At 35.2% G+C, this 26919-nt stretch overlaps 1 protein-coding gene across 1 annotated transcript in view; it reads left to right on the forward strand.

The window, feature by feature from the left end:
* Positions 1 to 232: 232 nt before the first annotated feature.
* LOC145668600 (cytochrome P450 6k1-like) overlaps positions 233 to 26919 on the forward strand; it is a 51753-nt gene continuing 25066 nt past the window's right edge. Inside the window, exons 1-2 of the mRNA XM_081736628.1 lie at positions 233 to 1202; positions 26176 to 26397. Of these exons, the coding sequence (XP_081592754.1) occupies positions 272 to 1202; positions 26176 to 26397 (1153 nt within the window). The 5' untranslated portion in view covers positions 233 to 271. The remainder of the gene's footprint in view (positions 1203 to 26175; positions 26398 to 26919) is intronic.

Below are 26919 nucleotides of genomic sequence, written 5' to 3' on the forward strand. Positions count from 1 at the left end.
AAGGATATTAGAGTGGAGACGAAACATATTCTTGGGACACCATTAATTAAGGACCAGGAATTCTCTGTTTCAATAAAAAGTAATTTTTTACACTCAATATACGAGTACAGTGTATTTAAGATTCGAAACAAACCCATATATATTAAATTAATTTTAAATTTTGTGTACTAACTTTTTGAATCCTAGTTATTCGAGAGAAATTTTCTTTACGCTTTTTTCTTTGTGTTTCAGGAGTTGAAATTTTGGAAATAATGCCATAGTTCATTCAAGAATGGAGAAAATGGACATTCCACTTTATTTTGTGACTGCCACAATACTATTGATTGCCATTTACATCTACCTTACATGGAATTACGACTACTGGGAGAAACGCGGGGTATATTATTTCAAACCTTCACTGTTATTTGGCAATGTTAAGAATTTGGTGCTATTTAAATCAAATTTAGGACAACAGTGTTATGAATTATATCAGGAAGGAAGGGGACATCCATACGTTGGATTATTTTATCTACGATATCCTTTGTTTGGTGTTCGAGACCCTGAAGTCCTAAAGACTATGTTTGTTAAAGATGGCGCCGAATATTTTACAAACAATGCATTTGCTCCTGAAGAAGACATTGACCCACTGATACCAAGAATGCTATTTTGGATGAAAGATGAAAAGTGGAAATTTTATCGCGAAAGTATTACTCCAGGATTCACGATTGCTAAAGTGAAAAATATGGTACCAACTTTAAATAAGTGCGGTGAAATGCTAGCAGATATTATTGTAAAATCATCCCAAGAAGATATTGCAGAAATTGACGTTGAAAGCACCATAAGACGGTACACGATAGGAATAATATTATTTGCAGCTTGTGGGATTAAGTGGACTGAAAACTCCCAGTTTCATGCGGATATTCACAAAGTAACATCAAGAATATTACATCCAACTCTGCGCAGGATTTTTGGTTTTCTCGGCATATCATTGTTCCCCAAAATTATGAAATTTTTTAGCATAACTGTTCTCGAAATGGACATATATAAATTTTTGGATAAAATATATACATATATCGTAAACTATCGGAAAACTAATAATATAATATCAAATGACGCCTTGCAATTAGTAATGGATTTGGAAAAATTAGCAAATAATGACTTATCACCTATTACTGATGAAAAAACAACGAAAAAAATACAATCTGCTCTTGACGCCAAAATACGTAAGTAAACTATATAATTATTATTCATTATTTCTAAACCTTTTTCTGTATAAAAAGAGACGATGACGTTTCTCTAGACATAATGTAATTAGCCAAGAAAGTCTATGGCCTATGAAGCCCAGAGGTTCAATGTCACATTAACACAACCTCTCCATTGACGTTTCTCCTTAGTTATCTAGACTCAGTTTCAACTTCGTGAGATATATCTTAATATTATCCTCCCATCTGCATTTGTTTTTTTCTTTTATTTTTTTCTTTCGCAATGGAGTTTCCAGTAAAAATTCTGAAAGCTTTCCTACTTTCTTTCTCCCGATTCTCGTCCTTCTTGGGTCCGAATGATCGCCACAGATTTTATTTATTTAACCCGCATTCTTATTCCAAAGTAGGAGAACATGGTTTGGAACCATACTGCACAAAATATATAATTGTCGTTTTATATGTTTCAAGCTTCAAATTCTTCAACAGGACTTGCAAAGACAAGAAACTAGGGTATAATAACAGGTTTGATTTTTCGTTTTAGTTCAAAAACAGATTTTATCATAGTGATATCTGAAATTTACGAATGCAAGTAAAATATGTAAATGTCAAGTAATATGTGAATTAATTCTCTTATTCGAAATATCTTAAATTTTATCAAATAATTCGATTGATATGGAGGATCAAGGCGATATCCAAGAGAAATGTTGAAGACTATAATTTCAAGCAAAATCCTCAATTAAAATAGCATTTTAAATAATTTTCAAAATTGTTCAACATAATCTCATACCCTCATCTCTCTAAACACGGATTTAGAGAAGAGTGATTCAAAGTAAAATGAGAGTGAATAAAATCAAGTGATACACTGTAAAAAAAATCATTGTGTTATTTCAACGACATGTCTATGTGTTAACACAATTGTGTTAAAATATATCACAAACAGGTGGTTAGAACAACTCACTCTCCATTGGGAGTTGTGTGTCAAATGTCGGCTTGAAATGACACACAGCCTGTGTGTTAAATTAACACAAGTGTAGAATCTTCGGTGTTGTTCTCTGCGTGATTCCCAAATATGCTGGCCATCTAATTAGAAAGGCTTAGGTACTGAAGCTACAGTCAAACTAGTAGAAAGAAGTGCTTAAACTAATCCAGGTATTCGCAAAATTTCAACGTGCAACCCGTTCGATGTGTTTTCAATGGTTTTACATAATGTTTCTGAAGAAATATGTCAACAGCGAGAAACAATATCATCTTACTGTGTCACTTCTACACTGCACTAGAGCTCACCGGTCAACACCGGGGACTGTGTTTCAAAAATGGCGGAAAACCAGTAGAAACACGATTAAGAGGCAAACATAAGGATATAGCTAAGAGCTTCCTATCATTCTTGAACAAGTTGTTGGTGAAGGTTGTGTTTCGAACCACCAAGAAATACTTCACAATAAGTGTTGGTGAAGACGACAAAAAATGTTTATGAAGATTTTCTAAATGAAGTGTTCTGTAGTTTTTTATTCTTATTTTAAAAGTAGAATCTTCGGTAATTGTAAGCATGCACAAGCTTTATCAACGCAGAAAAGTGGTTCCATCAACACTGCAACGGAGTTATTTTTAACAACCAAATAGGTGTCGTAGTAACACAGAACTGGAATCGAACTAACACCATAAACGGTGTTAATCTGGTGGTTTGACCTTGAATTTTAACACAGGGAATGTTGAATTAACACAAAAACGGTGTTACTTATATGGCTTTCACCTTGAATTATGACACAGATTGTGTGTTGAAATAATGCAGAGACTGTGTTATATTAATACTTTATATGAGTAATATTAACACAGAAAATTAACACACTACACACTGTGTTACTTTCTTCGTGTTGGTGCAACACCGCCACAAGTAACACTTAACACTTCTCCCCAGACTACCGACCCTGACATTGTGTCGAATCAACACCGAAAATATTAACACAGATCCGAATTTAACATCGCTCAACACCGGTTGTGTGTTAAACGCTAACACAGCGGAGTGTGTGTTGAATTAATACCGCATAGTGATAGTCATGCTGGAACCACTGTCCTGTGTTAAATTTGAGTCGAATTAACACAACCATTTTTACTGTGTATATTGTACAAATATACGGAATCCTTAGAGTTACAACAAAAATCAATACGGAGCATACGTTATCCATATGCTACATGCGCACTGCCCTTTCTCCTGCTTATATATTACATAATGCTTTTGCAAGATGTATGACATCTAACAGTCTTTCGAATACTCTATACATATGGCAGGTATGTTACAAACGTCAGTTATATATTACATATATCCATATTATGTGTGAGATCCTGACCGCCTATATGCAGTTGTTTCGTTCGTACGAAAAGTACGTTTATTCGGAACACTTATTTGGAAACTACGTATAAAATAGAATTTTTCAGTTATACGTTTACTGTACGTTAAGTCCAAAAGCTACAGGGTTTACAAAATGTAACATACGTTTTTATGTACTCCACATACGTTTTTCTCTTAGTGTAGTTAAATAATAATTGCAATATTTTGCTACTTACTTTGCCCCCTAAAATATTTGACATAATGCATCTATATGACAAAATAATTTTAAAGATTGCAAAAATATATTTGTATTTCATAAAATGGATCCAGGTATGTTCACGTATTAGCTTATTTCTCAACAAAATAAAAAGAATAACTGAAAATCAAAAAATGAAATAAAGTTTTCTAGTTTTGCACCCATAGTTGTAACCTTTTGAGGTTACAACCATGATGATGGATGATTGATTCATAAAAGCATTGATTATAAAAGAATTGATGGATTAATTGTGTGCGGAGAAAAGATCATTGATTCATAAAAGCATTGATTATAAAAGAATTGATGGATTAATTATGTGCGGAGAAAAGATCATTAATTCATAAAAGCATTGATTATAAAAGAATTGATGGATTAATTATGTGCGGAGAAAAGATCATTGATTCATAAAAGCATTGATTATAAAAGAATTGATGGATTAATTGTGTGCGGAGAAAAGATCATTGATTCATAAAAGCATTGATTATAAAAGAATTGATGGATTAATTATGTGCGGAGAAAAGAGAGACTTCACTGATACGATGTCGATGACAAATTCATATGACCTCGAATTAAACCATCAGGTGAGGGGTTCTAGAACTTTTCTTTCAAACAAAATCAGTTTTCGATTCATATTTTCTCTTTCGTATATTTCTCATGACTACTAGAGCCGACAAGGACACGAATACGGAAACATCAAGACAGTTAATATTCTCCATACTCTTTAGAGCGACTAGAATCTCCAGTGGGTTTTATCCCACAACATCAATCAAACATCTCGACAGCTCGACTACAGCATAACAGGTTACCAGTGGGCCATCATATCCCCAACTTTATGTATTTATGTCACTGTCGAGTCCAGTAAAAATTCGTAAGTGTAAGATATTATTATTATTATTATTATTATTATTATTATTATTATTATTATTATTATTATTATTATTATTATTATTATTATTATTATTATTATTTTAGCGCCTTCTCCTAGATATATCCATGGTTTAATCTCAGTGAATGTAAGTTCTCGCTTTGTAACATAGTGTTCGTCCATTTTTATTGGGTTATTTCATTTCCTACCAATTCAGGTAACTACCAACTCTTTCATAATCATTCTTGTTCATTAATCATCCGCTTATTAGCTTAAAGAGCATCATTAAAGGAAGCAAAACTAGCATTTTTACTGTTTTTTTTATGCCTTTTATTGACAAAACAAGCCAACAAAGAAACAAAAACTGGTACGTAAACGTACTTCCGAAATATCTTATTCCATACTTATGTCCTTTCTGAATTTTAAAAATAAGCGTGTCACACTTGCAATTTTCTGCTAATTGGTGTTCGATGCTTTATATAAATATAAGTCAGTAATTTGCCCTTATAACAAAGAAATAATAATGTGCTATAAAAGAAAAACGATACTCTCAGCACTCTCTATGACATCTCCTTTTTTACTATATTGGATTGACATTTCTATTCCGACGAATTTCTTTGTTAATTTAAAAACAGTTTAGGTTCCTTAGTTGATTTGGAATTCAACATCTCTTTCAATACTGGAAATATCCCTATAGGAGATCTCGAATTGAAAGCCTGCTTGTTAGCTTTTTCAAAACTTAATTTTCAGTTTCGATATTGCAAAAGAGAAGACTACCCACAGAATTGCTATAGCACTAGCCTCAGATATATCAATGACCACTAATCAGGATTTTGTATGGAACCTCTAGTAAATAAAAGAGTGGTATTTTTTCTCGGATTATTTTAATGATACCTCGAAGATAGATCAAGCTTTTTCTACTTTATATATATATATATATATATATATATATATATATATATATATATATATATATATATATATATATATATATATTTTAAAAATGGATCTTTCACAAAATAAATTAGGAGCTGTTTCTTTGGAGTTGATTTTCGTCTTCGAGAAAACAGAAGCATCAGTTCTATTCAGAAATTAGTGTTAAATTTTTATCATATGATCGAATGACACCTTTACAAGAATTATATATATATATATATATATATATATATATATATATATATATATATATATATATATATATATATATACAACACTTTTACAGCATATTTTCGAGACGAGAGAGCTTCAAATCTTGTCTTTTGCGTGGCGCGTCTTGTCAGAAACACCGCGTCGTGATTCTGTGAAACAGTATTTCGCAACTGACAGATGTACGATGTAGTATTACATTTATTACAGCCTGGAGAAAGCAGGAAGAAACACAATTTGTAAGTACGAGAATAAAGTGACCAACTATTGATACTATATGCGTAACTATCGATCCAGGATTAATATGCTTGAAGATCTATCAACGACATGATCGTTGTTGTTCTATGCTTGTCACTACTGTCTTGTGTTTACGTTAGATTACCCGATAGGTCCTTCCTCTCTACGTGTGGCTTATTGAGAAAGCAAAAGAATGCTGTGACGTCAGAGATCATCTATTAGGAAAAGCCACTCCAGAAGACACAGACACATTTTCATGAATTGTTATGTAAATCATGAACAGAAGCCAACTTTCTAACTTTGCACACGTTCAACACCTAACTTCCCGAGGGAAGTGGGAGAGAAGACAGAAAAATAAATTCCTATCTGCCACTGCTAATGCTTTTAGTCCAAAATGACCTTCTGGCGAATTCTGCAATAGTTTTAATACACAAATACGTGCATACGTGACATTAAGTATTGAATAAAATCATTATCTATTATTTTGAAATTATAATAGAGATTAATTTCTGTTTGTGAAACACTAAAGGGGGACCTGAGAATCTATAAATTGTATTAATGCTTTGTATTTGAATGAATGACGTAATATATATATATATATATATATATATATATATATATATATATATATATATATATATATATATATCAAAGTGTGTGTTAAAGGCACACTATCGTTATTTTTTGTTTATTAAAAAAATAACTCGTAAGAGATTTGTTGATTAATTGTTACCAATGTTCTAGATAAGGATCTCAACTTCCTTCTCCAAACATTAAAGGTACTTCTATATATACACTTCGTATTCATTAAACCAAATTTTGGTAAATGTAAAGCAAGAATATCACACTCTCCCTCCTTTCTCCTTAAACACCGATTCTGGCCAAGCCCGCAACAAGCCACAGAAGTTTTGGGGGTTGGAACATACGTATGTTAGGAGGAACATAAGGACGGAATAACTTTAAAGCGCTCTACAAGTTTTTTAAGTGTTTAGTTAGGCAACACTCACAACACCAATGACAGAAAAGCTACTTGTGGTCGTTTTTAGAGTTACCTGATGGCTTTAATACAATTATTTTATTAAAACAAACTTGTATTAATGCCAGTAAATAATTTTAAAATGTTTATGAGTCAAAGTACAGCCATATTAGCTCAGTTGTTGGAATTAATGTCCAGATTTTGTTTGGAATGCCACCTTAATGATGATTATAGGCATACCCCTTGTTATAACACGGTTTTCTTTGTGTAACTCTTCGCTTATTTTGCTCTGTACGCAAAATAACCCAGAACTCACCACGGAAAGATGGTTGCATATCGAGTTCCGCCCACGCACCCAGCCAGTAGGCATACGTTGACATTTGATCTTATGCCACGTAGTTCTTCTTGGTCTCGAAGTGGGTCATTCTTGTTGTAGACTTCAGTTTGGCTCTAACGTAGATATCTCTTCCGTTCTGGCCGCACTTTTTCGACGCTGCCTCGGACACCAGCTTCACTGTGTGTTCCACAGTTTGACTATGGCAAGGAAATGTTGTTGTTAGAGTAGCTGAAGTTCGGATATTTTCTTCAAGCTGTTGATCCGTTATGTTTCGTGTGATAGGCGGCTCTGTTAGACATTTAGGCCAATTAATCATGTCGTAGTAATTTTCAGCTGTAAAGTTTAATTTCGGAACAATGAAGTCACGTGGGCGGCTTGATCTCGGAGTGTTCTGTTTGCAGCACTTTTTTCTTCTCCAGCCTAACGTTCGAATATGCGGATTTTTATCTGCTGTCATCGCTATCAGCAGATTTTCATGATGAACATAGTATCTGTTTGTTTGTAGAACAGAATGAACTATGTGTTGTAGATTTGCTAGCAGAAAACGTGATAGCTTAACTATGCTAAACAGATGCATGACGTCCATTTTGCACGAAGGATTTCGCCGTATTGAAAACCAGATGGAAGCGTATACTTTAACAATGTACTGGCAAAGTAGACACAAACTTGAACTAAGTTTATCAGTACTGATTTATTGGCAAAGCATCCTACAAGCCAATGTAAGTCATCGTGAATGTGATAATGGTTCTGGTTTTCTGTTTGCTAGATCAGTAGTACACATTCCTGTAGCAACAGCCTTACAAATTTCAAAGAGATAATTCTGGTCGCTGCTTAAGCCATCTGGTTTTTCCATTTCAGACACCCATTCCACGGAAATGGGTGTAAAGGAGACGATCGGTGAACGCTCACAATCCTTTAATTACTTTCCGATGGGCCGGAAAAATCCTTGGGTCCCGTCGTCCCACCATCCAATTTGGTAACCAGGTGTCGAAATGGCAACTCGTTGGTATGAAGAAGGCAAATGAAAATCCGCAGTTCCTTTCTTAGGGATCTTTGTATCTGACTTATCACGCCGTTATCCCATCCTGTGTTCGTGGCTTCACCATCGCTGCCGATTGTCTCAAGATTTGACACGTCGTACTGGTTCTTCTCTAAAAGCTCCAATATAGAGTCGGCAATATCCTTGCCAGTGCCTGACTTAGGTGTGGCATGACCCAAGTATTCTGAACCGGGCTCCAATCGAACTGTGATATGCTTTTCTGTAACCTTTCATCTTCGTAGTTTGTCGTTAATTTTTTCTTGCACAAGAGTTGCATCATTTTTTCCGTCAAAGTAGATACTTATAATCGCCCGGCCTAGGTGAGCCTTTTCTTTCTGGATTTTCTCACCCAGTTTATTTTTTCCTCTTCGTACCTTAGATCTGTCAACAAGATTTTTGTCCTCTGGCGTTACGAGTCTCGCGTCCTGAAGTATGGCAGAAGCGATCAAAGCAACCTGTCTGTCCGAAGCTCCAGTTTAAAACGCTGCCTCCGCTCTATTTTGAAGACAGATGCGCTTTAGGTGGTTTTCTTTTACGACGCGCCACGAAGTCGGATCCCGACGTGCTTCCTGCTTCCACAGCTTCTCTGGATTTCCCTGACGATGCCAGTATCTTTGACCTGTGCCTATGCCTAATCCCACTAATTGATGGACTTGTTTCAACACTTCCAGCGTCTTTCTTGGTTGTCTGCCCATTAAATCTGCTCACTTTACGGGAAAACATCTTTGACAGAGATTTGCTTGTTCGGACGTCAATGTTACCAATGCTCATTTTCCGTGATGTTCTCTGGTCCAAAAGAAACTTGAATTCTCGTTTCGGAATCTTGCATGTCCTCTCACAGTTGCAATCTTCGGCGGTTTTATATTTTCAAGACGCAATATCAAAAAGAGACTTTTCCGCGTGTGCAACAAAACCTGCACGAAGTGTTGCTTCTTGTCCTTGTTGACTGAAATGTTTTTCCTTGGTGCGACACTTATAAAATGTTTTCAGCATTTCAAAAACTCTCTTTTCTGAATTCACAGGAATGCTTGCTTTACGCCAAATATGTACAACTGTCAGTCAGTCACTGGTAATTTAGTTACATTTTCGTCACCACTTAAACCACTTCGAAACCAATGATAATGTCGCATAACGTCCGGGTATGTGGGTAACTGCACTTCACACATTTCACTTAGACTGCCAAATAAGCCTCGTTTCACATTTTACCACGTTGGTCTGCTATGAGGCTTTTTCTTCATCTTGCTTTCCATTGCTTCCTAACTTGGAAACCAAAGTATACAAAATGTCTCTCAATCGTATCGCACTAAGAAGACTGTAACTTTAGGTACAACGCACAAACTCTCTGTCTTAACAGAAACAGTAGCAAACTAAAACCGTTAAAGCTTAAGCATCAATAAACTGGCCTGTTGGATTGGTTGGCTGAAGTACGCAATATGTATACCACTACCGAACTTCAAGCGAGAATATTCTAGAAACGTCGGCATAGGTTCTGGAGCCAACGAGGCGAGCGAGAGGTGCGCGAATCTTCTGGACCGAGCCGGACGTTGAGACGATGCTCGAAGAGCGTGGCCAAAGTAAGCAACCACGAAGTTGTGTAGCCTGCCACTAGATGGCATTTGCTGTCGGTGTACATAACAAGCGAAGAGTTGCCAAAAACAAATCGTGTTATATCAAGAGCTATGCCTATAATCATCGTTAACGTGGCATTCCAAACAAAAATCTGGGCATTAATTCCAACAACTGAGCTTATATGGCTTTACTTTGACTCATAAACATTTTAAAATTATTTACTGGCATTGCTACAAGTTTGTTTTAATAAAATAATTGTATTATAGCCATCAGGTAACTAAAAACGACCACAAGTAGCTTTTCTGTCATTGGTGTTGTGAGTGTTGCCTAACTAAACACTTAAAAAACTTGTCAGTTCGGGCAGGATAAGGAGTTACCCCCTCCCCAAAAAAAGTCAGTAATGTCGATGCATCTTTTCCGCACTAGCCGTCATCGAATTTCCAATAAAAGTGCAAAACGCTCCACCCTACTGTTGAACGTCAAAAGATAATGTAAGTAATTCACATTATAATAAGGTTAAATAAAACTGCGTTCTTCCTCACTAGAACAAAGGCTATACTTAGATGAACTAAAATTTTGCCAGTTTACCAAAGTTATTATTATTATTATTATTATTATTATTATTATTATTATTATTATTATTATTATTATTATTATTATTATTATTATTAGAGTCGGTGGCTAGATTGGAGGAACATAATGAAAATTATGGTCACCACGCTTACAAGATCTGAATCATTAATAATGTAGAGCGCTTTAAAGTTTTTCCGTCCTTATGTTCCTCCTAACATATGTATGTTCCAACCTCCAAAACTTCTGTGGCTTGTTGCAGGCTTGGCCAGAATCGGTGTTTAAAGAAAAAGGAGGGAGAGTATGATATTCTTGCTTTACATTTACCAAAATTTGGTTTAATGAATACGAAGTGTATATATAGAAGTACCTTTAATGTTTGGAGAAGGAAGTTGAGATCCTTATCTAGAACATTGGTAACAATTAATCAACAAATCTCTTACGAGTTATTTTTTTAATAAACAAAAAATAACGATAGTGTGCCTTTAACACACACTTTGATATATATATATATATATATATATATATATATATATATATATATATATATATATATATATATTACGTCATTCATTCAAATACAAAGCATTAATACAATTTATAGATTCTCAGGTCCCCCTTTAGTGTTTCACAAACAGAAATTAATCTCTATTGTAATTTCAAAATAATAGATAATGATTTTATTCAATACTTAATGTAACGTATGCACGTATTTGTGTATTAAAACTATTGCAGGATTCGCCAGAAGGTCATTTTGAACTGGGGTAGAGTAAGGGGTTGTCAAAAAAAAAAAAAAAATAATAAAATAAAAAATCAGTAAGGTCGGTGCCACTAATGGTACCTTTTCCGCACTAGCCGTCATCGAATTTCCAACAAAAGTGCAAACCTCTCCACCCTATTCAACAGTAACAAGAATTAGAGGCATCGATGGTCTCTTAATGCATATGTTTTGATAACTGAATTTCTTGTAGAAGGTTTTATCTTTCCTTCAAAGCATTGTTGTAGTACATATGAGGAGCTGGTAGTACACTACGTAATTCGGAGCCAATAACCGGAAGATTTCTTTAAAAAAAAAAAGGACATTGTGTGTCATAATTGCATGTTCCTCGAGCCACTGGACGACTTTCTGAAACCAGCGACAACCCTGTTAAAAGCATGTCGACGGAGCACTCTAGTTTACGGGTATCAACATTGTCGTAAAGGTGACGTGAATGAGGAACTACCACAAGTGTGAATGAGGCAACTTTCCAGCGAACAAACGTCCTGATTCACCCAATATTCGTTCATGTGATGGTAAAAGTGGAAACATGATCAAGGACAATCTGAAAGAGTTCATGACTGACGTTTCCTGGCCTTCTATAGAACAGATAAATCTGCTGCTCCTCGTTGATTCACGGAAAAGCAATAAAGGTGAAGAGTTGGTGCAGAAACCGGACAATCTTGAACTTACCTGACTCCTTATTCGTGATAGTTGCACGTCACCTACACAATCGTTGTATGTTATTCCCGTCCGTATAAAAATTTCGTAAAGTATATAACAGACACCACTTTTCTGTCATCTGACTTCAAAATATGACAACGGGAAGACTATTAACTTGCATCACTCATCCACTTCCAGTTTATAGCACCAAGGTTGCAAGCTATGATTAGATATGGTTTCTACAAAACTGGAGATTTGCAAACAACATCTGACGCATTTATGACATCTGTCAATTGAGCTCGACTGTCCATCTTATCGTTTTTCAAATGTGTTCACTGTTGTCTCCATTTTCGTATCAGCCACACAACCATTCTTAAGTTTCATAACAGTTCCAATTAAACAGAGGTCTCAAACTGTATCGGCCACTATTGATTTCAATAGACGATATGTGTCAAGGGCCATATGTCACATGACCCCTTTCCCGTATATTCTTCTTGAGCTAATTCCAACATGACGATTTTTCAGATGTCCCCCATGATTCACATTACTTCTATTCGGTGGAGCTCTACATGCATTCCTCATATCCAATATTTGACCTAAATCTCTCTACTCGTTTCAAAATTAACATGGCATTTCTAGACATTTTCTAGTTCTATCTTCACAGTTTGCCTTCACTTATCTCCCACCATGTATACAGTCTTCCACTAAACACCATCTTTATCTCCGTTTCTTTTGGTGCTGAATCCAGTGTTCACTCATTTTCAGCAATTCAATTCATCAAATCGGAATGTTCCCTTGTAAGGAACTAATATGTGTGCTTTCCAAAAATAAATTCTTCAAAATTTAAAGATTCTCACGCAGCAGTTCGGCTACGGGTACATAATTTGAATTACTCATCAACTATCTCTGTAAAAATTGTTGCGAAAGTATCTCAGCATTGTGAAACTTGGATATTTGGATAGGGCACGTACTAGTTCCTAAATGAAGTCTTGAAAGGACTATGGTAGGCCCCACAGTTTTGGAGCTTTGGATTTTAAAGTTCCTTTTTCTCATGTTTTTGGCAGCCTATAACTCCGAGAGGAAGGATTTGTGCACCTAGGTTGGTTTATACTTTTTGTCTTATCTTGGTGTGAGGAATCACTTCCCAAATGTTGTCGGTGTTGTCTTGAAACATCCTGTATATTTACGAAATAGGAATAAAATAATTCCAGCAGTTTTTGAGAAAATGGTGGGAAAAATAATTTACTTTAAGAATAAACTAAACTCAGTTGTGGTATTCAGGTGGTTCGCACTGGTTCGCTCGAAGTGGTTATTAAAATTGCCTTTTCATCTCCAGATCCAGAACTTACGAAAGAAAACTAATCCACTAGAACTATGTTTTTAAAAATCAATATTCAAAATATTAACGTTAAGCCATATACTATATGGCGTAATCCTCGTTACCATTGCTAGTAATATTGGAATAAATAACAATAATAATATAATCATACAGTAATAATAATAATAATAATAATAATAATAATAATAATAATAATAATAATAATAATAATAATAATAATAATACTAAGTCTACCTACTATATTGATCATAGAACTGGTTGCTAAATTATTTGAATGACACCAGTGACTAAACTATCCCATTTGTATTTATTCTAGAAAAATGACTTACAATGTATTTTAGGGATGTATATGGGTCATTCCATGCCAATCACATAATTTTAAAACATGACCGTGCTTCAATGTCTCAGATTCTCTTCAAAAATTTTTCATACATGAATGCCAATGAAATAATGCTAAATTATTTTTTTTCCGATTTTTTGGATGAGAAATGGGCCAGGGAGAAATTTTTTTAAAAATGTGAATTTTGCGCCAATTTCACTTTCTGGTGGAGTTTTTTTCTTTTTTTTTGTATTTTTATAATTTTTTTTTTATTTTTTAGCCATAACATGTATGTGCTAAGATGATTCTATTTGAAAAGTTTCAAACGTTTCATAGTCGTAACTTACGAGTAACTTACAATTACAAAAAGTATAATTACAAAAGTACAAAAAACACCCTCTTTACTTTTTAACCATACCATGCACGTGTTAAGATGAATGTACAAAAAAGTTTCAAAAGTTTCATAGTTGTAACTTTCGAGCAATGGCACAGTTTGTAAAAAGCCCTAAAATTTGTTTTCTATGCCCATTAATGTTTGACATTTTAATCTTTTGCAAAGTTAATTTTAATCTGCATTTTAATCTGCATTTTAAGACATTTTAATCTGCTGAAAGAGCAAAACTTAAGCTTTCAGTTGATATCTGGATGAGCTCAATAACTTCAAAAATGAGGAAGTTTTGGTAATTTCAGTTCTATGATGCTGAGTGCCAGAAAGTGAAATGGGCGCAAAAATTCACATTTTTCTAAAATTTCTCCCCGGTCCATTTCTCATCCAAAAAATCGAAAAAAAATAATTAAGCATAATTTCATTGGTATTTATGTATGAAAAAATTTTGAAGAGAATCTGAGATATTGAAGCACAGTGTTCTAGATGATTTGACATGGAATGACCCATATGGCATATTGATTTATGAAATATAAATTAAATTATCCGATCCATTATCGAGGAAATCAGAAATTTTGATTTCCACTCTTTAATAAATCACCTTTGTTCTGAGGGCAGGCATAATATTTGAAAGATGCCTTTAGAGGATCTTTAAAAAGCCTAAGTTTGAACCTCAGTCTGGATACGTTGAACACTAATGCTTCTAGGCGAGTCTGTATAAATCGGGACAAGTGAATGAACGAATGCACAGAAATACACGCACAATAAAACTATTTTCGGCATATGGAAGCCACGAAACGTGTAAATCTGTTGATTTGATTTCGATTGTTTTCACGATCACCATAATTTCTGCTCTCCTACGGCCTACCGTCACTCGAAGGTAAGAGTACACAATAATAAAATACCATATCGAAGAATACTGGACATACAAAGGGTATGTGAAAATTCTACTCCCATCTATTTTATAAAAAATATGGGGAGGACATATTGTATAATCTCTCCGAAATCATACATTATTATGTAGAACCTGCACAGTTACAATGCAGTAGCATTATTTCTTGGTAAAGCAACCAATTTCTTTACGCAAATTTGTGGGCTCGTGTGCGACAGTAGTACCAATTAAATCTACTACTCAATAATACTCATTTTTCTATCCTCTTGAAATTGATAAAATAAAAATACTTACAACAACACTGTTTTGAAAAATGAAAGAAAGAAAGAAAATTGTCTTTCCTGCTGCTTCTTACTGAGTTATCAATATGATTTTCTCTTGTTAATTCCTAGACGTCTACCCAAATAGAGTTTTCAGGTCTTCTTATATCTATTATATACTACTAGGTATCTGCTGCATAAAGCATTATTATGCAGTATTTCTCACGAAGACTTTAGGTGGTGAGTTTCCGCTGTGAAATTTTCTCATGAAAATATAAATAATTCTATTCTCTGGAACGAAAATAGTTGTTTACTTACTTTCAATCTACATAATATTCATTGTGAAAACTTCCGGTATAATTTACTAGGGAAGGTCGCGGTCTGATTTCATATCGATATTATGCTTAATTGACTCCGTTTTTACATGAGACAATCACGCAAACGGAGAAATCATTGATCGCAAGCGTGTTTGAATTACGAGCGTTAAAAGTTTGAGGTTGAACAAATTTTGCAGAAAGTTTGAAGAAAGATTTTTTTTTTTTAGATGCTTCATTTTTGGTATCGGAGGTTTTCTTGGGTGCCCTGCCCAGTGGTGAGGTCAAAACGTACGCATTTTGCATAAGGGCATTTATTAGGGTTAGGTAAAGGGTAATAACGTTCTATAACTTACGAATTGAATCCAGCTTCGCAACCCGGGTCGATAAGCTAATAAATGTATTTGCTATCCCTATTTGACTGTATTGTCATTCAAATATCACGTTCCTGTGTAACCGCCTTCAAATTTAACTTTGTTATTTGTTTCCAAAACCCTTTGCCAGGCGTGCGAAATTCAATAAAGAACGGCGTGTTATTCCTAATTAATCTTGTGATAATCTATATTGTGATGTTCTTGCCTTCTGTAGGTAGGAGTGAGACCAATATTTTCTCAAAAGACTCTATCACCAATGTGTTGTTTTGCCCGGATCAGCTGTCCAGGAAAAATCCACATCGGAAGTGCAAAACCTTGTATCTCTACTTTTTTTAAATAGAATTTTAGATTTTGGTTGTATTCAATTTTCTACTTCTAAATCTACGTGTGTGCAAAAGTTCATAAACGAAGACCCAATAAAAAGCGTGAAAAACTAACCTTTTAAAACCTCGTATCGTATTTCTTCTGGTAAAAACAGAATGTTTTTATTGCTCTTCTGAAAAGTTTAGTTTTGATGAGTTACGAGATCTTAAACTTTCGCCGTCGTAATGTTGCACTACAACATAATATATATGGAAAACAAAAATCAGTTTATTGTTAAAATGAAGTTAATCCTTTATTGCACGAATTAATTTTGGTCCTGTTGAAATTATTTTTCTTCTTTCTTTCTTTATGCATTACGTAAATAAATGAATATAATATCCAATACTAGGATTTTTTATGTTTTTACTTCGAGGCATCAAACTACATGATAGATGTCATGGTTCTATTACACTAACGAAAACAGAGTTTAGTGCACTGGCGCAAATCCCAGGGGGACGAGGGGGACATGTCCCCCAATCTTGGACCTGGGGGGACTGTCCCCTCCAATAATCTGACGTGAAAAGTGCTTTTTGGGATAAGTGTGATGATTTGTGTCCGACTGCCACAAAGCAATGTAAAATAAAATTGATCTCTCTTGGCTTATTCACTTTTTTTTAAGAATCGTATTTTGTAGTATTTCAAACTGAACTTCGTGATATAGTGCGTTTAGTAGTCTCATCAATATGTATTATTCCACTTCCGCTACTTGGGCACAAATTACAATAAATACCAGAGGAGGATATACCCCTAGCCTCATGCTGGAAAGTTGTCTCAGCTGTAGGTACTGGCACAAATTCCGGGGAAATGGGGGGACATGTCCCGCCAATATTGGAACTGGAGGCTCTCCCAATAATCCGATTTGAAAAGTGCTTTTTGCAGATAAGTGTGATGATTCGTGTCAGACTGCCACAAAGGAAGGTCAGATGAAGTTGGTTTGCCTTGGCTTTTCCATTTTTAATGAAAATAAAGGTGCGCGACTGTACATGACGTAACCTGATGTGAAATCTTATCTCCTCCTCTCCCCTAGCACACGAAGAGTATATAGATTACCCAATGTCAGTATAGTGGTTAGTATCCCCGCCTGTCACGCGGGAGACCGGGGTTCGATTCCCTGCCGGGGAGCCATATTTCGTCTCTTAAAAATATTTTATATTAATTTTATTACTCTTACTATTATGTAAAATTATTATGTGATGTGGTCTGTTAACAGATTTGTTATATTGATACTAAATTAATAAAATACAAAGTCACATTCTGCCTTTTCGCTATTATAGGCACAGTTATAGAGACTACTTAATTAATTATATATATGTGCCATTAGCATTAGCAGATATCTTACAAACAAACACATTAACAAATGGGAGCCAACTTGAGATTTGCATTCTCAAAACAAATGTACTATTTAATCACACAAATTATAAATCTCAGTAGTAAGTTATAAGTGAAACCTGTTGTTGGAAGACCTACCAACAATCTGGCATAGCAAATGTCATCATAACAAATAAGCAGTTAGGAGAGAAAGGACAACTTATTGATTAGGAGAGTGTGCTGCCATTCTTGAAAGGAACCTTGAAGAACCTTCGTTGTCGAATCAACTCGAATCTTCAATTCTTAACTTGTTGTTAAAAGTGAGTCCTTTTATATGATTGTGGCAAGACACTTTCCCTTTCACCAAGTTGTTTACAAAGATTTATACGTCTGATGAAATATCTGGTTTTCAAAGGGTGTTGCTATTGCCTTTTGAGTTTTAAAAAAGTTTTAATTATACTCAAATATAATTATTAAATTTATATTAAACAACAGTAGAATCAATCTTTTCAGTAAATGCACATTTCATCTATTTGTAGTATCAGCCTAATAATCTACTCATGCTTCTTAAGCTAACTAACACTATGGCCTATGGAACCCGAAAGTTCAATGCCATGTTCACAAAAGCTCTCCACTGACTTCTATCCTTAGCCAACTGGATCCAGTTTCTACTTTGCATTCCTATTTCTGCGAGATTCATCTTCATATTGTCATCCCATCTGCGCCTTGGTCTTCCTAATTATCGTTTTCCGATTGGTCTTTCAGTCAAGCGTTTTGAAAGCGTTTTTACTTTCTCCCATCCTAGCTACATGACGTGCCCACCTAAGCCTTCTAGACTTGATGACCCTAACATGTTTGGTAATCCGTATAAATTATGTAGTTCCTCGTTATGAAGTTTCTGCCATTCCCCATCCCTGTTCCTCTTGGGTCCGAATATTTGTCTCAGGATCTTGTCCTCAAATACTTTCAGTCTATGTTATTCACTAAGAGTAAGCGACCATGTTTCGGAACCAAACACAACAAAAGGAATGATTATCATTTTATATATTTTAAGCTTCAAATTCTTCGATAGAATTCGCGATGACAAGAGATTTTGAACTGAATTATATCACGAATTCCTTGTTTTTAGTCGACATTTAATTTCTTCGTGAATATGATTTTCGTCTGTTAATATTGATCCTAGATATTTGAAAGTATCCACTTTATCAAAAGTATTATTTAATATTTCAACGAATTCATAATTTGCCGTATTACGGTCCCGACGCACTTCCATGTATTTAGTTTTCTCTGCATTTACTTGTAAACCCATGTCCCTGCAAGCGTTTAATAAGACCTCTGCATTTTTTTCTATTGTTCTCCTATCATCCCCTATTAAATTTACATCATCAGCGTACGCCATAACTTGGTGAACACCGTTCAGCTCTAGGCCCTGGTTGTTATCTTTGATTTTCCTTATAGCGTATTCCAGGACAAAGTTGAATAGTAATGGGGATAACGCATCTCCTTGTTTCAGGCCATTTACGACGTGAAAGCTCGTGGACAAAAATTTTCCTACCCGGACTTTACTTTGGGATTCATTTAAACATGCCTTAATTAATCTAATTAGCTTTTTCCGTATTCCAAATTCTGTAAGAACGTTGTACAATGTTTCTCTCCTAACCGAGTCGTGTAATCGTTTCTAAAATCAATAAATAGTTGATATACCCGGGTATTGTATTCCCACTTCTTTTCGAATATTTGGCGAATGGTAAATATTTGGTCGTTACTTGATCGATTTCGTCTGTATCCGCAGTGACAATTCCCAATAATTTCATCTGCGTATGGTTTCAATCTTGCTAATAGAATGTTTGAAAGGATTTTTAGGATGTTGACAGAAGAGAGATGCCTCGATAATTATTACAGTCAATTTTGTCGCCTTTCTTGTGAACTGGAACAATGATTGATTCTTTCCACTCTTGTGGCAAGTTTTCCTTGTTCCAGATAAGGAGGATGAGTTTGAGTATCTTGTTGCACAAGTTTTCGCCTCCAGCTAAAATTAACTCAGCCGGAATTTAATTTACACCCGGAGATTTCTTTTTCTTTAATTTCTTTATAGCGATTTCTACCTCTATTCGGTTGGGTTCTGGAATATACGGTTCTGCGGTGAGTATCTCTCTTTCTCGACGCACATTAGTTTTTGGCTGCGTGTTAAGCAAATCGTCAAATAAATCTTTCCATCTATTTAAAATGCTGTCAGTGAGGAGGTTGATAGCCTCTTCTAAATTCGTTGACCCCTTTTATCATGTCTCAAATGTTTTTATTTTTACTATTATCTTTCACGTTCCTTAATTTTAGCTTTCAAAAAATCCCGTTTCTTTGTTGTAAAAGTTTCGAAAGTTTCCCCCTGATGCCTACGAAATTTTGTGTAGTTATTTCATTCGGATTTTGTAGCCAACGTAATTTTGCCCGTTTTCTCTTCTCTGCTAGTCGAACCATGGTTTGTTCCTACATATTTTCACGTGTCCCAATTTTTCTTTTGAGAGGGGATGCTTCTTAAGCAAAGAAAAGAATTCAATTGCTGTAATATTTTTCTCCTTAAGGTTACATCTGTTAACTAAAGAGTATATGACATGCGTCAGATTTCTGCAACGATTCCTGTAATACTATTGAAATTTTCATCATTTTGCTGAAACAAGAGTATTGTTCCATCATACATAATTGTTATTCTTTCTTCGTAGTTTTGAGGAAGTCATTATTTATATTATTATAAAACAATTTTAACGTGGATCTTTGTGGATGCCTAATTAGAAATATACCAATTATAAATATGCATGTATTCAGATCTCAGAATGTGTTCACGGCAGTGTTTTGTAATACTGATATGTACTACTACTTCATCTACATCGCCTAATATATAATATACTCTACAACAGCTTCACCTCAGATTCATCTACCGTAATATGAGTTTCATCTTCCTTCCCTAGAATAAGCCTCAAAGATGCCCACCTCCCAATGTTGAAGAAAACCAATGGCTTATTTAGGATTTTGTTTCGAAGGGCTATGCCCAACACAGGGAAGGGAGTGGGCAATTGCCCACCTGAGTTTGAGAATTAAATATATTTTAATTTATGCATAAATTAAATTTATAATGGCAAAAATTGCAGACCGATAAATCCTATATGATATGGTACAAAAATTTAGGAGTGAATCTAACCCTTTATTCTATTCATACAAGAAAAAGAAAGCATCATCTTGGCCTACCTAATTTCCCGGGCTAATTATTCCCCCGTTTTGATTTTCTTTAATTCAAATATTTCTTCTTTAAAAAATAACTAAACGGTATATTTTTCCTTTGTTATAATAACTAAAGTCCCGTCATGTTGATACCCGCGCAAGTTGGTGTGGAACACCAGTTTCCCTTATCAACTCCTCTTAGTTTAGGTGTTACTGATGACGACCGATTTGAATCACAACTGACAACGGTCGATAAAGTATGATAGGCGAAACGAAAGAGATAACATCAAGAAAAAGAAACAGAAAAGTAGAAAGGACGAAAGAAAGAACAAAAGGACGCAGTTCTTACATGGAATGAAATTTGCCAAATACAGTATTATTTCTGAACAAAGAGCTTAAAAAAATGGAAAGTTAATGACATTCTTAGAAATGGTAAGAAGGATTATTGTTGTACGTTGAATGCGAAAAACTAACAAATTTATTTCGGGGGGAGCTTGAGCCCAATAGCCCCCTAAAACACCACTGAAGACAATTTCTAAGCATGTCATTAACTTTCCATTTTTTTAAGCTCTTTGTTCAACTTAACTTAAGCTCTTTGTTCAAGCTCTTTGTTCCACTGATCCCCACAGCATTGTTTTCAACTTCATAAATATTGGGCATCGCTTATATATATATATATATATATATATATAATATGGGAACGGTCTTACCCTTCCCCCCCCCCCCAAGTTGAAGACAGATTTGCGCCGATGGTTTAGTGTTAATATCAGCAGAAACAATGTGGTATCGATAATTGTGAAACAATGATTTTTTTTAATGTTAAGATAACGAAAAAATGTTTTGTGAAAAAAAAAATACAAATAACAAACGTGTACTTTTTGTGCTTTCTATATGCTTTCAAACGCTCTCTGACACTTTCTGTCCGACTTATGCCACTAGATGAAAACTGTGTGGTAGAAAGCATAATTCCATTGGGGCCACATGGCATCGACGTGCGTTTTTCACTAATGTACGGTACACATTTTAAGATCATTATTATTGTTGTTTTTATTGATTCACTATGATGCCAATTGGCATCAAAATGCATTTTAGGGTTAAACCAAATAAATTATTCACCACAGGTTGGAACTAAAAGTAAATACGAATATTAGTTTACACCACCGCCATTTATTTTGTAGTCAATCGCGAGGAATTGGCGCTTCAAATAGATCGTGCAGCGCTAGAGTGGTCGCCTTCGGAAGTATCCTGAATGGATAGTGCTCTGAACCTTGTCGGCCTATGTTTATGCATTGAGGAAGACGATGTTTCAATATATTATCGCATGCCATGTTTTTTTTTTTTTTTTTTTTTTTTAAGCGAATTGAAATGCCGATTATGCGATAATATTGTTCAAACTCCAGGAAATATTTGAAGATATTCAACGACAAAATAGGTCGAAAAATTAAAAAAAAAAATGATTAGCGGGAATGTGTGCTCAAAACTGTGAACAGCCCACATAGCACACGGACTTGCACGGCACGTTCGATACTGATCCACAATGGACAACAGGACCTCCTGGAATCATCCGAATTTGCTCCCAGGACATCCATAGGACCTCCACGGGATATCCAGATGTCCGCTAATATCCCGGAAAGCGAGATATTCAACGGGACCTCAAAGGTATGTCCACTTGTAAATGGTGTGATAATGTTGTTCTAGGTATGTCCAGTGTGGAATTTCGCTGGGATCCCCTTTCTCATCCGAGACGTCCCGTGGACGTCCTATGTGGAAATCCTTTAGGACGCCCCATTCAGGACGTCCATGGGGTGTATAATCACTGTCGCGATAATCCTGGAAACTATATGGGATAATTGGGATCAAAATGGGACGTCCTGGGGATGTCGTGTGCTATGTGGGGTGTCTTTTATTCTGGAGAAACCGTTGTTCGCATATATCGTCGTTGGCCGATTGTTTGTTCTCTGACCACATTTATCGCCAAATATTGTAAAATATTCCCTGAAGTTGGACCACTATTTTCCAACAATTGCTATTAAAGTCCGTTAAAAATTAATTAAATAAGTAAAATAAAATAATAAAAAACAGAAATGCTAACGACGACGTATTGAAATACCATCTTCCCGAATGTATAAGCAGGCCGACCGGGTTCGGAGTCCCGTTCACGTTAGTTCCGCAGCCAAGCGTTTCGGATACAAAAGCCATTGTTAAATTTGAAGGCGGCCATACAAAGAACTGACATTTGAATGGCAGTACAGTCGAATAGGGGTGGAAAGTACATTTTATCAGCCTATCGATGCAGTGTGTCAAACTGGAGAGAATTTGCAAGTTGTAAGACCTTATGACCCTTCACCTCCTCCCTAATAAATGTGTCTAGTTTGACATCATCACTGTGGTGGGCACACAAGAAAACCTCCCGATACCAAAAATGAAACGTTTATCTCAAAAATAGTTTCTTTAAACAGTTTGCAGAATCTGTTCAATTTTTAATTTTTAACGCTCGTAATTCGAACACACTTGCGATCGAGGGCTTGCCGTTTGCGTAATTGCTACGTATTTAAAATGGAGTCGATTGAGCATATTATCGATATGAAGTCAGAGGACCACTTCGCGACCTCCCCTAGTTAGTAAGTATTCAAAAGAAAACATACGTATATAAAAGCCTATCTATTTATTTTTTTTATTTTTTCTTTTACAGAGAAATGTTTTTATTTTTGAACTACCAAATTATGCTATCCTTAACTGATGGAAGTTTTCTAGAAGTTATGTCCATCTGTCCGTCTGTTGACAGATATCAGAACAAAAATGGTAAGGGATATTGAGAAGCAGTTTTTTTTCAATACCCTTTCAGCATCCCAAGAATAGATGTGATCCCTTGCTAACCCTCTATTCAAAACGAAAATGATGTAAATTAATTATTTCCGATTTCAACGTTTGCCGCCATAGAATAATAACGGTAAGAGACAGCAACAAGCATTTTTCATCGATTCAGCGCCTCAAGAGGATATATAGTCACAACTCACTACAGTCTATGGGAATCGCAAGTGTTTGAAATTTATTAGTACCTTCGATTTCAATACTTACTTCTTTAGAGCGAAAACGGTAAAATACACTGAGAAGCTATTCAGTATCAGATCAGCGTTAGATGCGATCGATTCAGTGTCACAAGAATAAACTCAAGCTCCCCCGTTAACCCTTTATTTAAACTAGAAGTAGTAGAAATCAACCACTTCCGATTTCAACATTTGTCATTATAGAACAAACTCGGGAACAGATATGACAAACGGTTTTTTTTTTTTACAATCAATTCACTGTCTCAAGCATAGATTCCGTTTCTTTCAGCACCTTTCTATTCACACCAGAATTGGTAGAAATTAACCATATCCTATTTCAACGTTGATCATCATTCAACAGTAACGGTAATAGATAGTGTCAAGCTGTTTTTACCAATTGACTCCACTTCTCAAGAGAAGAAAGCATTACCATAAGCAACATTTTACCAAAATCAAAAGTGGTTGAAATTTACTTATACAATGTGTCCGTAAAGTTGCGCAACCCAAAGTTTGATTGCGTACATCTTTTGATCTAAGAATGATAAAAAGCTGAAACTTGAAACAAATGTTAGTATGTTCTGTGTGGATATTTTCGAGATCATGACCAATGAGGAAATTTGTAGCGTCTTTTTTTATGTAGTAACGAAAGAAATTATCGAAAGTGTAAAATAAAAGGCGTGCAAAATAAAGAAAATCAATATTCAATTGCCGAAAACTGATTTCCTGCGAGCGAATTCCTGAGTATATGTGCAGTATGCATCAACATTTATCCGTCTGTGTGAAAATGTGACAAAGTTGATACAGTGTTGTCATATAAAAATGATATTTAATGCAAATCCGTAAAATTGGGCGTTTTTTTACACTGTTGACGTAAAATTACTGCATCATGTGTGTTTTAGGTTAATTAATGATAAGTTATGAGAATTTGCACATAATTGATAACCAGAGTTTTTATGAAATAATTTTGCAATAAATTTGAAATATCTCAGGTTTTCATTATTCTTGCTTAGGTCAAAAGATATACGCAAAAAAAAAAAAAAAAAAAAAAAAACGGGTTGCGCAACTTTACGGACACACTGTATTTTCGGTTTCAATACTTATTTCCATAGATTAAAAAAGCGATAAGAGGTGACGAGTGATGTTTTTTGACATCAATTCAGCACCTGAGGAACAGGTTCTATGGTTGATCTTATTCCTCTGTTTTAACCACTAGTTATCCATATCGTTCCCGGCGTCCCCCACAGGGGACATAAAATATGACGAAATTATTATTTCTTCACAACTTTAAAATCAGACTGGCAACATTGAAAACTGTTTACAGGGGATGAGCTATCTATGATGAACCCTGTTAACAGTTTTCAATGTTGCCAATCTGATTTTAAAGTTGTGAAGAAATAAGAATTTCATCTTATTTTATGTTCCCTGTGGGGGACGCCGGGGCTGACATGGTTATAGATATACTACTTGAGGTATTGAATTAGTAAAATTTGGAAGTGTATCTAAGTTACACACAGTGAAAAGAAATTCACTTATTTTTCATTTAGGAGAAGGCGATTTCGTGCTAGAGCATTCACCTCTAATGCTAGGTGTTCTTGTTTCGAATGTATCATCGAACCAGGGGCGTCATTTAGGGAGGACAGGAGGAGGCAATTGCCCCCCCCCTTAGAGTTTGAGGAATACATATACTTTTGTAGATTGTCTACTAATATACTAGTAGAAAACGTGAAAGTCTCATGTCGGTGGTGATCTTGCTCCCCTCAAGCGAAGTCTGAAATGACGCTCCTGCATCGAACAAATGCGTAAATAACATCTTGTAGGAAAATATCATTGTTTTACAGATTTTAGGCCCAGTAGTATAAGCTACAAAGACAAATCACTTGGTATTGTCTAGTAATTATGAAAAATCTGCCATAAAGATGATGTACAGCAACAGTGATAATACCTGTTATTGATAAAATAGATGTGGTAGAGTAGCATTTCTCTCAGTATATGTTTTCCTATTTGTTATGAAATAGTACATCAGTCTCAAGTACGTTGAGGAAAATGGAAGTAATGAAGTTTCTATATTAGGTTCCCATGGTAGACCGCATATACTCTTTTTTCTATATCAAATAATAGTATTTACATACAATCAGGGGTAAAAGTGTGGAACGCCGACCGATGTCGCCCCTCACTTCCAAAAATATTTATGGCGCCCCTCCATTTTCTAAAAAGTTACAATGGGCAAAGATAGGCACAGGGGACGACGTGACTTTAAGCGTCACCTTCCATTTTCAGATCCACTTTTATTCCTGCATGCAAGTGTTATTGGCTTTTGTGCTTCTTTATTACAAATATATTTACATAATACATACATCTAAAAAAATAATTTACCTTACTTCTCAAATATATAAACGTTACTGATATATTAACGACTGATCTCAGTTTTCTCTTTTCCAGGTGTTAGTAAACTTGACATTTTGGGTCTAGCAGCATCTATTTTTGTTGGAAGTTCGGAAACAACAACAACATCTATGGTCTTTTTATTGTATGAATTGGCACTGAATGAACAAATACAGCACAAAATGAGGGAAGAATTACAAGAATTGTACGAAAAGCATAACGGAGAAGTCACTCATGAATCTATCACAGATATGACATACACGGAAAAAGTAATTTATGGTAAGAGGTGAAAACTTAAGGAAGAATATTTGTAATATATGCTGTGTATAGCAAAACTTTTGAGGTATCAGAATTCAGAAATGACTTTTGAGTGTAGCGTTATAGGAAATCTTAATATGGGAAACGATGAGTCAAATAATATCTTAAAACATTCCTATTTTTGTAAAACTGAAATACACCGTGTTTTAATTTGCCAGGTTTGCTTTCAAATTATTTACGACAATGCATGGTAAATGATTGTGTTAGTGGAAACATTACCACATTACTGCAGAAATATACAGTAGTTAAATAGTTTGTTCCTTCTGTTCTTTAATAGTGCAAAACAAGGAACTCATTGAGAATGTAACTGGCTCACCGGAGTATTCTCCAACTTGGAGTAAACATAGTTGTCCACTAAGCAACCGACTAATATGAGCTATGGAACCTTAAGGTTTAATGCAACCAGGGCCGGCCTTAAGCCGATTGGACCGATTGCTCCCAATTGGGGCCCGTGTCTAAGAGTTCCCCGCGCTAGTACCGTCT

This window comes from Thermobia domestica, chromosome 13 (genome assembly GCF_964235325.1).
Source record: "Thermobia domestica chromosome 13, izTheDome1.hap1.1, whole genome shotgun sequence".
Classification (NCBI taxonomy): Eukaryota; Metazoa; Arthropoda; class Insecta; order Zygentoma; family Lepismatidae; genus Thermobia; species Thermobia domestica.